Here is a 17,915-nt window from a genome sequence, read left to right as displayed (position 1 = left end):
TCTCATACCTTGACTATTAGGATACTTTCTACTCAGTCCAGCATTCTTTTCTTGATAGTATGCAATATCTGATACTTTAAAGATAGGTGAAATGAATCCAAATTAATTGTCCATTCCTCTATAAATGGAGGAGCATGTCTTGCTGGTATTGGCTGGTTTTGCCAAGAAGTATTACATTTCACTGGGCAGATGCTTCTTCTTTGATACCAGTGGAGCTTTGCCGTTCTATACTAGTTGATGATATAGCCTCAGATTTTTATTTTAGCCTGGTAACTATAAATATTATCCATCATAATATTTCCCAGGGTGGGTTTTTTTTTTTTCTTTTTCTTTTCAGAACAATTTCCTCTTGTACCTCCAGCAGCAGCCAGATCTTCATGCACATCCTGAAAAAACTTTTTCTGTTCCTTACTGAAAATACAAATGCAATCATTTTAATGGAATGTCTTTTTTATTTACATTATGGGAAGGTCAGTAGGGCCTTAGTAGTTTAAAGTATTTATGTTCAGATCTTATACTGTACATTTATAAACAACGCATTCAAATAATCTTCTAGACTTTATCTGCTTTTCAAGGGTTCTGGATCATCCCTTAAGTATCTCTGCAAATTCAACATATGGAATTCAGTCTTTCATGATAGTGGAACTAATTGAAAGATTATTGGTATCAGTGGAAACTGTATACTATCATCTCTATTTTAGGAGCACAGAATATTCTCTTCCCTTCTCTGATTTAGAGTGGCATCTTCTTCTGCCCCTCCCAGCCTTATTCCCAATTTCTTTATTTATTCTTTTGCAAAGGAAACTCAACTAATCCTTCCTAGCAGTTTTTCTTCTCTTAGCAGCTTAGGAGGCAGGACCAAAAGGGCTGTAAGGCTGCAGATAGATGTAAAGATGGTTGGAAAACTTCCATGTCATAGAAATTTCTTTCTTTTGCTTTGTTTGTTTTCTCATTCAAGTTGAAATGAAAAATCAAAATATAGAAAAAAACTTAGCATTTCTTATGGAAATACTGAAAATAAAAGCTCTGTCATTTTTCATTGAAAAGCTTTTTAAAAAATTTTTCAGAACAAAGCATGAAATGTAGATTTGAAATTAACTGCAGAAAATCAAATATTAAGTAACAATATCATTCAAAATGGAACATTTCATTTTGTATCAACATTTAGAAAATAAATCTTCTATTTCTTTATAAATATTATTTGGGAAGTTTCAAATTCTTTTTTGTGTGAAACGTTTCAATTTTGAGCAAATTCTTATGCTTTAAATTTAAGAAACTTTGGATACTTTGGCAAACTTAAGTGCTGCACATAAACTGCAACCAACCATACAGTATTGCCCCAATGCGATGATTTCTATGTAAGTGGTGTTATAGAATCTAACCTTTATAAGCATTTATTTTCTCCAGTTCTTAGCATATTTGTAGGAGGGAATGAAGAGAGATTGCTTTAGAAATAGAGTTATGTGACCTATCCCTGACAAACATTAAGCACCCACACTTCACATCATATGTAATTGCTTTTATATATCAAGCCCATTTTTTAAAAAAGGAGTAGCGTATTATGTGGTAATAGTTCAGAGGAAAAAAGAATTCTGTAATTTGGGATTCTTCTGGCTCTGCTGCTATTCTTTTCAGTCCCCAAGGCTTATGCACCAGTTAAATTCCTTTTGATTTCTCAAAATAGAACTTAGTAATACTTAAGTGAAGAACAGATTGTGAATCAGCTGTCTACACTAGTGCAAATATACCCCAGGACTGCAAGGCATGAATCAGTAATTACCAGAGAATTATGCCTAGCACATTTTCCTTATGACTGTGTCCAGCGCCTTAGAAATATTTTAACCTCAATTCACTAGAATATGTGGATCCTGTGCTACAGATATTTCTTATTTTTAGATACAGGCTCTCCATTTTCATGAGAGATGAAAAAATAAAAAATTATGAGTTTATTTGGGTAGAGCATTTGTACTCAGGGGACCAAAGTTCTGTTCTCATCATGAAATCCTGCATGAGTAATCAATCACAGCTGTAGCCATTAATGTCAAGTGTAGTGAGTTTCTGGCTATTCAAGTGTCAGGTGAAAGAGTGGGTTTCAGAGATGTTATGCCCTGAAGGGAGGAGAAATGGAAAGAGGATTTCATTGAGCCTTTAACATTGAATTTTGTGTGAAAGGCTCTTGTGTGAGAAGCCAAGAATCTGTGTGGGCAGTCATTCTTAATCACTTAGGATAACATTTGTTTCTATTTCTGTGTGGTGATCAGTATCACAGACCACTCCAGCTCTGCTATTTGGATCAGGCTGCCTGGAAGAATGCTTTTATTAAAAAGCATTTAAGCACAGGGAGTAAATAAGGAACAGCACACATTGGCTGTGTAGGGCATGGACTGTATCGTCAAAGGTATGTCTTTCAAAGCAGATGTAAAGAAGGCAAAGCCTGAAACATAAATCAGTCATAACTGAGACATATCTTGCATAAATCAAATTACAGTTTTGTCTCCCTGAGTAATTGGATTGCCAACACCCTGAGTAACTGGATTGCCAACAGTCAATATCATTTTAAGTTAGTAAGAGGAAACATTTGCAATACAGCTTTAAAAAAGTACTGATGCTCTTTTATGCAGCAACAATATCTTTTGGTCAAGCTCTTCTATAGCAGGCCAAGAACAACATGGTTTAGACATGCTTTCTAAGCAGAGTGGTGCCCTTAAACCAATAATGTGAATTACTGGAAATCAATTTTCAGTGTAAACTGGGCACTTGTTTCCTTTTGGATAACCTTCACATAAGAGACTAGAGGAAGGCCAGACAGAGGAGACCTGCTAGTTTTCAGATGGCCTTTGACTGGAAGTTCCTGCACACCAGAGAGTGGGTTTGTTTTGATTTGTTGGGTTTTTTTTTCAGATGGCATGTTTGAAGGTATCTTTTCATCAGCATGCATTCCAGTGAACTGGATCAAATATTTAACAATGAAGGGACTATTTAAAGAAGAAGAGATACCTATCTGTAGCAGACCCAACCTTATTAATGTTTGCGGGCAGCCACTCTCCTGCAAAATGAGCCCAGAATCCTGGAAACACAGAAGTGTTTTCTGCGTGGAAATAAAATATAAAATCATGATTATTATGCAAGAGATTGCTGCTTGTGATTCACATTTTGAGATTGTAGTGTTACACATCAGTGGTAATTTTTGTTCATATATGCTACATAAATATCAAATTCTACATGAGCATTGGTATGCTTCTAATATTGCATGTGACTGAAGTAAGAAAATATTGGGGCAGTTTGTGAAGAAGAAAGGTAACTGGGTAAAAGCAAAATCATTGCCAAATAATTCCAAAGGTTTGGTAATTGGAATTCTTACAGAGAAACACTAAGAATTGTAAAAATATAAAATACATAATGTTCATTTCATGGAGTGTATATTTATACACAGACCAAGGCAGGCACAGAGAGCTTGTTAGTCCACTCCATTGCACTCTCTTTTTGCTTTTGTAACTCTGCTGAAGTCAGTGAAAAATTAGGTCATATGACGTATGATCTTTCAGGAGGACTTTTCTAAAAGTCTAAAAAATATGCATAAGAAAGAGCTCCAGTGTCCCTTAGAGACCAAATTCAGGCCTCCATTGTGTGTATGTGGGCACAAAAGTGCCCTGATTTGCCACTGCCTTGCATCACGTTTTATTAGATTAGAACTTGGAGACGTAAGTAGGGTGAAACATGCACAAAGGGTGCAACATAGCTGAGCAAATTTAAGGTCAATGCACCACCAAAAGGGACCATCTTGCTGCTTTTCCTCAACAGGATTGGTGCTCAACTACCTGCATGGTTAGATGATATAAGAAATATAAAACTAATCCCTCTAAAAAGTTCCCAAATTATGTTCTGTTGGTTAGTTTCCCAACTAATTAAAGACTAAAGTCAGGCTGAATTTTCAGTGGAAATTTTAAGTGTTTAATTTTAAAATGTAGAAACAACCTGAACCAGAAAACCCTTAATTCAGTGGTCAACCCTCCTTCGCCAAGTAAGACAAACAAAAAAGATGGTCCGGAATTGCTGAGATTTCAAAATTTCAGTTGAAAACTACTGTGAGAAGAAAAATGGAATTATAACTAAACAACACCAAAAACCATGCTGCAATTGAGAAAAATAGCTCCAGAGGGAAGTACTTGTTCTACTGTAAGCCTAAGTTTTTGTTTGAAAAAAAATATGTTGATGGTGAAATATCAACTAAAAAGAAAGAAGCTCCTGTACTGTGAGGGTCCGTTGTGTCTGTGCTTTATTAGCTGGAAGAGGTCCTGTTCTAAAGTCAGCTCAGAAGCAGTAAGCTTGGCTTTTTAGATTGTCCTCTGTAATTTTCGTGTTTATTCTTTCCTGAAATCAGGGATGAGCTTGAGTGGACAGAATCATAACTCTGGTGCAATATATTTCTTTTGTATTAGTAGTAACTTTGTATATGCAAATACAAAAAAGATGTCCTAGATTTGTCCCTCAGTATGAAGAAAACATTACTGAGCCTTTCATTTAAGTGTTTCGTGTACTGTGTGTGTTCCGGTATGTGCATTTTTTTGCCCATCCTTTTAAGAAAGCTGTGCCTCATGGGAGGAGACACTTAGATTGTGCTAATCCTTCATAGTGTGCTACTACTTTTCCTTTGATTCATGCTTTAAGTACAAGTGAAATAACAGTATGGCTATTTAAAGTCCTGTTGCCATGGGAGTCCTCTGAAATGAATGGATTAGTTTATTCTTCAGGGATATTGCTTCACATTCTCTGCACACTCAGGCAAGTAGCTCTGTATTAGTTATATTCTCTTCTGAAGATTTTCTTAGCAGCCATAATAGATGAGGTCTTTTTTCAATAAAAAGGGCTATTCCAAAGTCTTTGTAAGGCTGGGAAAAAGCGCTTCAAAGTTGGTAAACTCTGCTCTATAGTTCACATTCAAATTCAAAAGTTGACTTTGAGGGTTTAATGTCTTCAGTGGGTGAACAGAGAGCTCTGTGGTTGTGTCTTGTCTGTAGAAGTAGAGTAATGTAAAACACAGCCTATTTTTGAAATACAAATATTTTTTCCTCATTCTGCTTACCTAACTTGAGCGTTTCAAAATAGATAAACTGTTTGCTTACAGAGTTCATCTCACCTGTCAGACATATCTAAAGTCAGATATCTGCAGGTACAGCTTAATGAGCATTTCTTCTGACAGTCTTGTGGCTTCTTTCTTTGTAGGGTTACCTTTGTAGGGTTTCCTTAGATCAATTCCCAGCACTGGGACCTGGCAAGTTCACTGGCACATCTGAGGCAGTGAAGGAGAGGCAAAAGTGGGGACACAGAGTGGGGTGGCTTAATCTGGCACAGCAATGAGAAGAAATGCTTGTCAAACTGCAGCCTGATGTTGTCATCCTAAGCTTTCTTTATAATCGGTGGGTACCTTTAGGAGGTGATCCAGCTGGTTGAGGAAGAGATGACTTGCCCTCTGGAAGTAACTGTTCCCTGTTAAATGAGGGATGGTTTTAAATAGGGGATAGGGGAAATGTCTGAGTTTCAGGGAAAAAAAAGTAGTACTTTTTCCCTGCTAGACCGAAGAAACCTTCCTTGTGATTCATTCACATCTACTTAAATAAAAATATAAAGGGGGAAAAGGGGTCTGAGATGGGAACTTTTCAGTGTACGTGCAGTCTGTGTTACAACCCCTTGCATTAAAGGGTTACACTGGAAATGACATTAGATGCTACCTGTGCCAGATGCCACTGTTAGGAAGAACACAGTAGACATGAGACCATTGTCATTTCTAACCTACTGAAAGAAGTATGAAAAGGTAAAAGTATTGACAAATACCTCAAACTGTGCTTATGAAATCATGTGTGATAAATTACAGATACAAGAGGTTATTTTGAAAGTATCCAAAAAACCATTTTTGCATTATTGATGCTGATCAATATGTGAGACCTAGCCTTAGAAAATTTCAGCCCTGAAGTTTCTGTTAGATTGTGGTTCAGCTGCATGAGGTCCAGCACAAAAAGTAAAATATTTAACCAAACATCGTTTTTCTTCCTTCAGAAAGCTGACTGCAGAGTTGATAGCAGGTTTGATTTGGTATGTTATGAATATCAGATACAGTCTGCACTGTGAAAAAGTTCACAGATTCTTCTCTCTGTTCAAATGTGTTCTTATCGGACCTTCAATACGTAGAACATCTTGTCTGACTTGATGTGTTGCCTCCCAAAATGCTAAAATAGTTTGTGTTTCAGAGACTAGTAAATGCAGGATTTTTCATTCTATTTATACAGAAAAAAAAATAACCCACTAGCAGTTTTCTTCACATCTCTTGGCTTTATCTCCTTTTTTAAAAAAATAATTACTGCAAATGTCACGTTCTTCCCTCTCATATTTTCTACTCCTTAAGAACTAAACTGTTTTTGCCACAAGCCCTGGTTTGGGGTATCAAATAGCTTTTATGATTTCATTTCCCTCTTCTTCCCATTTTATCCCAATTTGTCATTGCCAATTTTGGCACATGCCAATGTTAGTTGCCAGCCAGTGATTTGGTCCTGATTCTACCTGTTCCTTAGCAGGAATCATATTTAAGCCCTGATTGCACTGAGCTGTAGACTGATGTCAAATATTTCAGCTCCTTCATAGAACTGGATTTCAAGTTGCTCTTACCACTCTCCCCCTGCCTTCTCCCCCTCCTCGACTGATCATTTATCTTATTAGGGAAAAACAGCATATGTGATTATTTCTGGTTGTTCTACAGCAGGAACTGATCCAGTCTCTTCCCACTGGCCTGCATTCCTGAGGAGCCCCAATTACTGAGTCTGAGCTTTAACCATTCCTCATAAATCAATCCCTTTGAAATCATTAAACAATGATGTCATTTCAATCTAAAGTATACCTTTATTGCATTTTATTATTAATAATTGCATCAAAACCATCATTTTCTCTAAGTACTTATTGGGTTTTCTTAGTATCTGCATCCAGCTGCACTTTATCACTCAATACATCTCCTTCATGTGTCTTCAGCTCACATCTGCTGCCTCTGTGGGCTCTTCCGTGTTTGCCAGCTTTGGCAGGGAAGAGCCACGTGAAGAGCAATGTCGCTACGGGAGTGTGGCCTGATTCTGTTTCACTYTGTGACAGCACAACTGTCAGCTCAAAGCTTTCTGTGCAGAGTCTGCCTCACTAATGATGCTGTAAGGGCCAGGATAAAACATAGCTGTGTCTGCCATTCCGAGGTTGGGGTGGAAGTCCTGCGGGGTAGAAATCTCATCTTTTGCCTGAGCATATTTGACATGGGAGATATTAAGAGAAAATCAGTCTGCATTCCTATTGCACCTTTTCAAAATTAAACTGCACCTTGATCAATTCTGACTGAATTTCCATCTCTGAATTTGTTCTCAAAATTATTCTGCATTTTCTTGCTTTGTCAAAGCAGAATCTTCTGTTCTCTTGAATATACTTACCAAAGATGTATCAGTTACTTATGAAAGGCATGCATCAAGTCAAAGAAATATCTAATAAGGATGGAATCTAGGTCTTTTTTAGCACTAAATCTGCTCTAGAGTCTCAAATGTCAAAGCTAACTGTAAAAAGATGCTCTAACATTTAGCAGTACATGTGAGTGTGTGCATATGGGTATGTATATTTATATCAACATATGCTTATGAAGTTTTTTCAGTTTCATACCTATTTCTGTTTTCTCCAATTGATATTAGAATCCTGTTTGTATGCATGTCCCAATAGAAGAGATTCTAAAAATATTTAAGAAGAAAAACATAATGCCAAGAACAGAAATAATATTTTCCATCTAAATGACAGTAATATGATATTATAAATGGGGTTTATTTTAATTTCCCAGCTAGGATGTTAAAGCTGGTTAGTATGAAATCCTCTCTTTTTTCCATCCACATAATTACTATCCTGTAGCTGGCTCTGCATAACTTGATTATATTATGTTCTCAGGGCCGTTGCTGGAGTTGATGGAGACCCTGATTTAGTTCATATGGAAATCCAGGACCCCAGTGGAGGTATGCAAATGAAAATGTTATCAATTGATACCCTAGTGTATAGTCATTTTTCGTTGTTTTAGAGAGTACTTTTGGATTTGTTTTAAAACCAGCCAGAAGAAGCATCGTGCACGACAGAGTCTTGTTCTGTTTATCTGTAGTCAGCAAAGCTGTCCTGTTATGTAAAAATACAGTATAATTTAAAATTTACTTGTTTCCCATTCTGAGACAAATTGACGTCAAGATGCTATGCTCCATTGAAAAAGTCCATTAATAGTGCAATTTGTTCTGGCAGCTAAACATTGAACATTTTTTCCTGATTTGTGAATAAAATTGGCAATGTAGTATTAGTGCTACATCTGTCAAAGTGAATTGTGGGATAGTTCAGTTCCACTGAACTAACTAAGTTCTCCCAGAATTTCCTCATGTTACAACATTCAGTATACTTCGAGACTTTAAAGCAAAACAAACAAAAAAAAACAGATTAGCAGTCAGGATGTGCTATAGTAAATAGTCACCAAGATTCCTGTATTCATGTAGGTCTTGTTACCTCTTGCACCCATGAAAGATGATTTAATTCCTTGATCGACTTAGTTCCTATACAGTCTTATACATTAGTTGTAAAGGATGCATAATTTGGTACTCCACAATTCAGTAGCTTTTCTTCCTTTCAGCCCTATAAAAAAAATCAAGGTTACCATGTTAAAATCTGGATGATAAATTCTTAAACCTTTAAGCAGTGAGATTTCTGGGACCCGGTGAGCCCTCCATAGCCCCATCAAGTGCTSTATTTGAAGAGAGTGTAAGAATTTAGAGACAGTTTTAGGACCTGGAGAGAAAAAATTTCTTTAATAGAAGCAGCAACAAAACTTTCATGAAATATTTATTTCCTGGCTGGGTCCTCAACACATGGACCTTGTGCAGTTAAGGTCAGTACAAGCATTGCCATTGATTTTAGTGGAAAACAGTGCCTTTGTACTACCTGTCTGACAAAGAACTGTAGTGCTTGTCATGTGAATTATGAATAGCTGCAAGATGTTTTGATGGCCCATTGCTGTGCTTGCTCAAATATCCTTGTGAGGATGATTTGGAAGGAAGTGAGAGAACTTGGATTGACTCTTGCTGCCTCTCAAACAGGTCCAGATTTTAAACCAAATATTTGGATCTAGCATGTTGGGTTGGCCTTTTCTAATAAAAAGTCATAAAGTATGGAATGCGTTTCCCATCATACTGCAAAAGTAATGATGGACATACATGGGCGGTGCATTATTTGCTCTTTCATACTGTTTCTGGAGGGTGGTGAGCATTAATGATGTGCGCACAGGATCACATATGTAAGAATTTTCCCACTGCACTTGGGAAAGTCACTCAGGCACTTTGTGCTCAAAACCTTGGGAGGAAGGGCATGAATCTAAGAGAAGGTCCATGTGCCATAGCTGGTGTAAGGTCTGATTATTGATTCTGCTCCCTCTGTTTGGTAAGAGCAGATTGCTGCAAAGATGCAGCAATCCTTCCCTAACAGCCTATGCAGAGAAGGTAATTGGAGAGGAAGAGAAAGAGGCTATAGCCTTCTCTGATATAAATCAGTCCAGGTATTTTCAGCAAGCTATTAACACTTAATATAGAAGTCCTCCCCCAACAGAGAAGTTCCAATAGTGCATGGTAACATTTCCACAGATCTTTCAAAATAGGCTTTAAAATTCTATACATTGTCTATTAAATTGCGTCTGGTTCTTTTCTCACCCTTTGCAGTTTTATACTGGGGCTTCTCTATTGATCTCAGTTATGTTGCATCAGACTGCCATTTCCCCAAATGAGTAATTTGGCTCTGGGCATAGGTTAAGCAAGAGAAGAGGCTCCTTCTATTGTCCCTGCCCATGAATGTCTCATTCACCTAATTCCCAGTCTCTCTGGAAGAGTGAAATTTGGATAAGTGGCTGCCTCCCAGGAGTGATCTGAACTGTAAGCAGTTAATATATGGTCAGTACTTAGCAGATTGAAAAACTCTTGTATAAACGTTTAATATAACAATTTTATAACTAACTTGACTGGCAAAGGCAGTGGTTTCCCTACATGAATAACATTTTTTACTGCTTGCTTCTTTTTCCCTTCAAAGCCCGGTCATACATTTCTGTCTCTCTTCCCTTAGGTCATCGTTACATCACTTGCCAGATTCAAAATTGTTCTGATAAGACAATGACAGTCCAGTTTGCTGGTGGTACTGATCGGGATTCCCTGACTGTGCAGGATGACTACATATTTCTTCAGGTATATGCCACTTTCTGGAGAGAGCAAATTTCAATTCAGAATTAAAAATTTAAACCATGCAGCAACACTGTAATTTAGGAGGTTCCTGAATTTTTACATGGATCAAAGCATTCCTTTATTAGTCAAAAGAAGATGCATCTTTAATCGGTGCAACCAGTTGCTTATTTATGATGTTGATTTTAATTTATCTCTGACCTAGCTTTACCTAGAGTGGCTAAATTTTCAAGTGGATCATGTGACTCAAAATTACCTTTTGTAAATACTCTTGTGTGTTACACGGAATGCAGCCCTTTTGTTTCTATACATAACATCCTTCTCTGGGTCCTTTCCAGCACCTCTGTACACAAAAAGATTCCTGAGAACAGTATCCTAGAAAATCCACTGACAGAGTAGTGGCTGAGCTTCTTCATATGCATAACCCTGTGAAAAGGTTTTGTTGAGAAAGAATTATACAACTGTCGTCAGCAAGTGAAGCGGTGGAATCACCATATCTGGGGAGGTTAGAGCAGCTTGAGCCGGTCCAAATTACACTGGGGCTATTTCATTTCCAAACTACAAGACCTGAGTGCAAAAACAGGGGTTGGAACTTGGTCAGCCTCATGGCACCAAGTACAGCTTAGTCACAATTGAAAATTTGTTTTTATGTCCTTGGGACTGGATGTGGTTTGAATCTGTCAGAACTGCAAACTTCTCAGAGAAAGATTACGTCCTATCTGTTTTTAAGATTTTCCTAGGGAAGTTCCTTTTCTTAGTGATTGGCTGTAATTTTTCCCTTTGATACGGCTTGCTTGCTGCAAGGCTTGTCTGCCTACTGACTCTTGCAGGAAAGGAATATTGTGACAGTGGTCAGCTCTCCACACAACTGCCTTAGAGGACATTAGATTGGCTTTTTTAAAATTTTTATTTATTTATTTTTAAAGCTTTTSCACCTTGTGGCTGTTTCTTCCAGAAGGTTCTGTAAATTGATACAGAGACCAAGGATCTGTGCTCCTCTTGTTGAGTGTAGCAGTCTCAAAGGCCCATGTGGCTTGGAACACTTAGGACCACAAAGAAGCAGCAAAATGGATTTGGAAAAGTGTTTTTGAATAAAGTAGGCATTTCTCAGCTCAGGTCTAACACTCTTGGCAACCATTTTGCTGAAAGGTAATATTATCTGTAGCTCCCCCCAGGCACATTCTAAAATTCATTTCACGGTTAGTAGATGGTGAGAACTGCTGCTCACCATGTGACATTCCAGACTGCTGTGCTCAGCAAAACACAGGTTGCTTCATCCTCAAGCATCTGTGTTTTGCTGGACATCTTGTGTAGTTGCGTCAGGAGTTGTTATTCTATCTAATGCTAGACGTTGGCAGGTACAAAATGGAAGTGCAACTTGGAAACATACACGTAAAGTGATGGATGAGCACTATTAGCAAAATTATGCCATTGATAATGTAGTCTTGTCTCTGGAGATTTGAGACATATTAATGCTAGTAGAAGAGATGTGCGCATATTCCACATAAAGGGGAAACATCTTTAGTCTTTCTTTCAGACATAGCTGCAGTAAATCACARTAATTTAATATAAATCTCATTTATTGCTAAATGGGTTTACAATTAGCCATGTCTGTATTAGTGGAGGATAGAAGAGATCTCTGGGATCCCCAAGTTGTTGCTGAAGTGCAGTCACCTCTGAGGTGTGATGTGGGGCACCATTTATCTGTTCCAATAAACCAACACAGCAGCTGCACATCTGAGAAACAGCATATTTTTGAAAACACATGGAAATTCTGTTTGCACTAGGCTAGAATACAGCTATGTGAATTAGGATCAGACCAGGCACTGCTCTTAATATCATAGTAATATCTACCAGAAAGAAGATGGGACAGAATCATCTGTGCAAAAAAGAGGAGAGTTTGAGACTCCTGGCATCACTCACATACCCTGAACTGTGCACCTGTGAATCAGAGCATTGCAGGTCTGTAGCAGTAATCCTGTCCCCAGTCTCCCTCGGCCTCCACGTGCCTGACCTCCGCTCTCCCCCAGCCCTGAAGGAGCTCTGGGGTGCCCTGAGCACAGAGGTGGGAGAGCTCTGAACACGAAGCAAGGAGGTGGCACTGCTGACACAGAGCTGGCTCCAGTTCTGTGAAAAGCAGTTTTGTGTGCATGTGAGTGGACTTGTACTTGCCCTAGTTTCTTTTTATGCCATTTTCCATTGTGTTAAAAGGACAGTAGCACAACACTGATTTGGGCCTAATATCCTCAATGGTTTCATGAGTATCCACTTGCAGTGCTGCTTTAGCCRTACTTCCTGGAAATTCTTTTGGTACAGATAGTACTTAACAGCTGGACAAGAGGAGGGGAAATAAAATCAGACTTTTACCGTCTTAGAAGATTTCAACCCCATTTCTTTAGTATGTCTGTATCCATGAGGATCAGGACCCTTCTAATATTGATTTCTTTTCCTCAGTTTGCATTAGCAGTCAGACAGTTTCAGAGGCGATTTTAGGAGAAGGATTAAAGTTTTGACACTGTTTTAAGTACAGACCAGCCTTTAATGTTAATGGGGCTTGACACAGCTAGCTGCTTCAACTCTGGTTCTCTGCTGCCTTGCATCATCTTTAGTCATTTCAAATGAGTGGCATAAAATAAGTGCATAATGAACATGAAGGCTATGGTAAGATGAATAAGACTGATATTTAACATTAATTAAATAAATAGTGAACTTTTTGCTTCAATCCACCATTTAACAAATCACATTCCTAAAGGGCATCACATTCTCTCTACCACACAAAAGGAGATTGGTTTAAAGGAAGAGTGAAAATTATTACAGTGCTAAATACTTCGATATCTTTAAAATATTCAAGCAGGTAGATCTGCTGTCATGCATCAACTCTATTTTTACCAAGCAAAGTCAAGTTTGCATGCACAGGCTATTTATCAGATCAGGTTCCTTTTTTAAAACACATACTTCTTTAAGTGTGTTTGATGGCCTACAGCCAAATATTGTTCATTGTGGCAAACAAAATTTGATTTAACCAGGAGCTTTACCTAGCAATTGACTACAAAACTTTGATTTTATATTTCCTTTTCATAATATGGAAACCACAGGGAATCTGTGTTTGACGTGTCTTCCCTGAATGAGATTCTTTTTTTTTAAGGCTTTCTTTTATAAATGACATTGAATTGCTACCTTGCATTTCACCATCAGTTTGCTGTGTTTGCTTGCTTCAATTGCTCTGACATGACTTATATAAGAAGTTGAAGTAGACAAAACTGAATGTAGAAGAGTTTATGGTAACCTTTTAAACTGACTTCTCTTACTGTATCAAAGAGCTCCTTCTGTTTTAGTAAAATTTCATTTGACTACTAGAACTAGACAGGATCCACATTTGTAAAGGAAGTGGAAAACTGCTATAAAAATATTTTTTCCTGTCACAATGGCATTGGCATTGTCAGATGGGTCATTTTGTTTTTCCAGTTCAGCAGAATAAGCTTTGAGAAGAGACAGAAAAGAAACTCTGAGTAATTGCTCAATACATGCAGCTGTGATTAATAAAAAGTCTGAGCCTTCCATAGATGAATCATTTTACCTTTGGCAGTTCAGGAAAAAACAGTGAGACTGAGATAGGAGTCTAAATAAATTTTCTAAGTCAGAGTAAAGAGATTAGTCTGTTTGTGCTTCTGTTCCACAAACTGATTTGTCATCGTAACAACCAGAGAAAAACTTTGTGTATTTTTTTTCCATTTTCTTTTTTGACCAGGCTATTCCTGTAAAGCAGCCACCTTTTATCAACCTAGTGAAAATGGCTAAATAGCTGATTCCTAGCTGATCTCCCAGAAAAAAATGTTTGAAAGAGTTGTGAAATATTATTTATTAAAGACTAAAACCATTGCTAATCTTATTTGATGGTACTCAAGAAGCCTAGTTGGAGATGTGCCGAGTTATATCAGCACAGATTTTGGCATTTTGTCCGTGGCTGGAAAAACCTGGAGAGGCCATCACTTCAGCATTTTCATCAGTCCTTATTTGAAATCTTCCTTTTGATACTTTGGAACAGTTTTTACATTGATTTTTCAGTGACTAAGGTAACAGTCTTTAAGTTACCAGTGTACCTGCTGTGACACAGGGTAGAAAGGTGCTAATGGATAATATCTGTGCTGCTGTTCCTTTAATGCATGTTTCTGTTTGGTTTTCTTTGGGTGAAAAATCTTCAGAGAACCCCAGGTGTTTTACATAAGACCTAATCTTATCTTCAGTTACCCACACAAGAAAGCAGTTGAAATACGTGTTTTAACCCTCTATATCAGTGTGGAATTCAGGACATTTAATTGATTTTCAAACTAACTGTTTGACTGATGGCTTTAGAATTGCATCATCATCTTCCATGCTATATGTCTTTTTCACTGTGAGGGTGACAGAGCAGTGGAACAGGTTGCCCAGAGAGGTTGTGGAGTCTCCTTCTCTGGAGATATTCAAAACACGCCTGGACGCAATCCTGTGCAATGTGCTCTAGGTGACCCTGCTTGAGCAGGGGGGTTGGACTAGATGATCTCCAGAGGTCCCTTCCAACCTCAGCGATTCTGTGATTCTGTGACTTTCACTGGGAAATGTTTTATTCCATGTAGAAAATATTAGCCCAATAGTGATTCATAACGCTGTATGTAAATCTTAGCATGACTTACTCAGCCTTTTACGTTCGACTTTGAGTAGTGCTGTTGGATACCACTTGCTCTGGAAGTACCTGGTATTTGCTGCCAGCGTGTACCTTTCCTACCCCTTCTTACCTACGGGGTGCTTTTGCCCGGGTTTTCGTGGAAGGGCAGGAATGTGAGAAGCTACTGGGGACGCAGTGTACAGGGATAGCAGGAGGGGCCAAGGACGGTGAGATGCTAAAGTCTCAGGTATCATCCAAGACTGCTGAAATGGTAAAGGAGAAAAATAAATTCCTTTTTCTTCCTAAAGTGGTGGGGGAACAAAGGAGTTTGAATCTATTTGGAGTCTATTTTCTCACAACTTTCCGTTTATTCTCTTAAGCATAAACTGTAAATTAATACCATGCAATAGAAGTAATAGCTGTATATTTAAACTGTGGGTCAAAAAAAAAAAAAAAAAAGATTTCTGCCATTACAGACTCTTTAGATTTAACATGTGCTATCACAGGGTTCTGTTTTTCCTTTCTATAGACAACATCAGCAAATCGGACCAAGTATTATGTGTCTTACCGTCGAAACGGCTTTATACAGATGAAGTTACCAAAATACGCATTGCCAAAAGTAAGTGCGCACAGTACATTTTTCCTTATATTTTTATTATTCAACTTCTTACCTAAGTCAGGTTTGRTTTTTGCCTTTTTAAAACCTCCTTACTCTGAGATCACAATTTTACGTTGTAAGGATTTCTGAATTTCACTTGGGATACGTCCTTACTCTCTTGTTTCAAGCCTTGCTTCCACGCAGCAGCACTGCGATGGTAATGCAATGATACTGAGCGAGTTTTCTTTCAAGAATCAATTACTTTTTAATTCATTTTAATTAACATGGCGCTTTCTGATACAAGCATGGATGGTAATATAAGCAAATTTTGCGGGTCGATGGTGTTCAGTTTCACTGAAGAACCTGTTCTCTGTATGGCTGGGAGGCTCCTGCGGTCCTTCAGCAGGGAGCCCTGGCGGTTTTAAAGACCGACCCGGGCTAGGCCCTGCGCAACCCTGCCCGGAGCAGAGGCTGCACTAGAGACCTCCTGAGGTCCCCAGCAACCGCCCTTTTCCTGTCATCCTGTGATTCGGTGGCTTGCTGAGTTACAGAAGTAACTGAGACCTTTTATCTTTGCATGTTTTGAATTGCGCTGGTTTAAGTCACTGTTTTACTAATGAAGGGCGGTTGAGTATGTCCCTGTTTTCTTGTTATCGTTATAAAGCAAAGAATGTGTTTAATGTTGTTTTTTCACCTTTTTTTTTTTTAAATCTAAGTGGTAGTCCGAGATCTTCTAGTTTTAAGTATAGAGCACATTAAAAAAACCCTGAAATCAAATCCTCAGATACTATTTGAACAAGAATCTGAAATATCTGTATGCTCTCAGCAGCATAATGCAAATAGCTACATATTTATTTGTTTTGCCAAGAAATGTTTAACCAAGGACAAGCAAATGTATCAACCCATCCACGTAATTATTTCAGTGTTTTTAAGCCCTTCGAAGCAGCCTTTATAGTCTCTTGAAGGAATTTGTAACTAGGAAAACCACAGGAGAATATAAAGCTCTAAATGTGAAAATAAAAGGAATCTGTATCATATACAGATATATATGGGTTTAATCATTAATTTCCCAGGAATAAAGTAAGAATTAGGGAGTTGGTATTTTTGTATTGGGCATGAACGGCAGGGATTTGGTAGCGGGGGGGCCGGTGTGGGAGGAGGCCATGAGCCGCCCTGGACTGGCCGAAGCCAGTTCCAGCCGGTTCCAGCCAGCTCCGGAACGGCRGGAAACGGCCCACTGTGCACCAAAGTTCAGCCAGGCCCAGGAGCCCCCGCTGCCCCTGCTCACACGTATTTAAGAAAGAGCGGCAGCATGAAGAGGGAAGGGAAGGAGACGTGTGTGTGGACGTGGCTGGAGACGTGCTTTTGGAAGGAGGCGCTTGAGGAGGGGCTACGGCCGGGGACGACCCATGCCAGGGCAGAAGAAAACAAGTAAGGGAGAGGCACACAGCAACTGTTACACAGACAACCCAACCTCCTGCGCTGCCTGTCGCCTCACTGAAAGAACTGGAGGGATCCAGTTAACGCACAGCCAAAACAAGGGAGTTGAGACCAGGAGGGGCGGAGGAGAGGGGGTTTGTTGAAGCTGAGCCTGGGGAAGGGAGAAGAAAGGTGTTTCCCTAAGTGTTTGTTTGTTTTCTTTCTTTCTCAATACACAAATCAGTAATTTAAAGTGTATGTTAACTGGCAATAAATTAAATTAAGTAAAATTGCCTGAGTCCAGACTGTTAAGCCCAGGACAGTTGTTCTGAAGAAGTCTTAGCACCCTAATGCAGCTGTGAACTATGCTAACGTGTGTGGCAAAGCTGTTCTCTCTTGGCAGAGGGAAGGGGAGAAACCTTGTGAGAACTGGGCATTTCTTCCTTTCACTTCTGGATGGCCTGTGCAGGAATCTGGTCCTTTCCATTGCAGTTTCAATCTCATTCCCATCAATCTGCTGCGTTTGGCCTGGGCAACRTTGTTAGTCCCTTTTGATACTGCCATCGTGTAGAAGATGTACCTCATACTTGTAAGAGTAGCACAAAGTGTTATGATTAGAATATAGATATTAGTTAATATTGCATATGTGGATGAGTACTTCAAGAATTCAGGAAAGTGATTTATTTATAGGAAATTGATGCATGCTACCTCCTTAATGACTGCTCTGATTTAAATATCAGTATCACAGTAGCACTGTATTAAAAAAGGACATGTTATTTGGGTTAAGATATAGCCATCTGACACATTGCAATAAATGGATGGAGGCTTTCAGAGCTCAGAACTAAATAAGAATATTGTCAAATTCTTGTAGGCATCTGTGTTTAAAATAAATGAACTTGCATCAGTTGTGAAGAACAGCAGCAAACATCATTGGAGGGCTGGAGACAAGGCACACAATAAGGGACTTAAAGATCTATCCCATGTAGCTTTTCTT

The 17,915-nt window shown here is 38.6% G+C and overlaps 1 protein-coding gene across 1 annotated transcript in view; it reads left to right on the top strand.

The window, feature by feature from the left end:
• The window catches only part of SORCS2 (sortilin related VPS10 domain containing receptor 2), a 612,056-nt gene that overhangs the window by 501,944 nt on the left and 92,197 nt on the right, over nt 1-17,915 (top strand). Inside the window, exons 7-9 of the mRNA XM_026054819.1 lie at nt 7,957-8,021; nt 10,150-10,268; nt 15,434-15,523. Of these exons, the coding sequence (XP_025910604.1) occupies nt 7,957-8,021; nt 10,150-10,268; nt 15,434-15,523 (274 nt within the window). The remainder of the gene's footprint in view (nt 1-7,956; nt 8,022-10,149; nt 10,269-15,433; nt 15,524-17,915) is intronic.

The sequence above is a fragment of the Apteryx rowi genome, unplaced genomic scaffold (genome assembly GCF_003343035.1).
Source record: "Apteryx rowi isolate R43461 unplaced genomic scaffold, aptRow1 scaffold_97, whole genome shotgun sequence".
NCBI lineage: Eukaryota > Metazoa > Chordata > Aves > Apterygiformes > Apterygidae > Apteryx > Apteryx rowi.
Note: the sequence above shows the minus strand (reverse complement) of the source record. Positions and strands in the feature narration are given on the sequence as shown.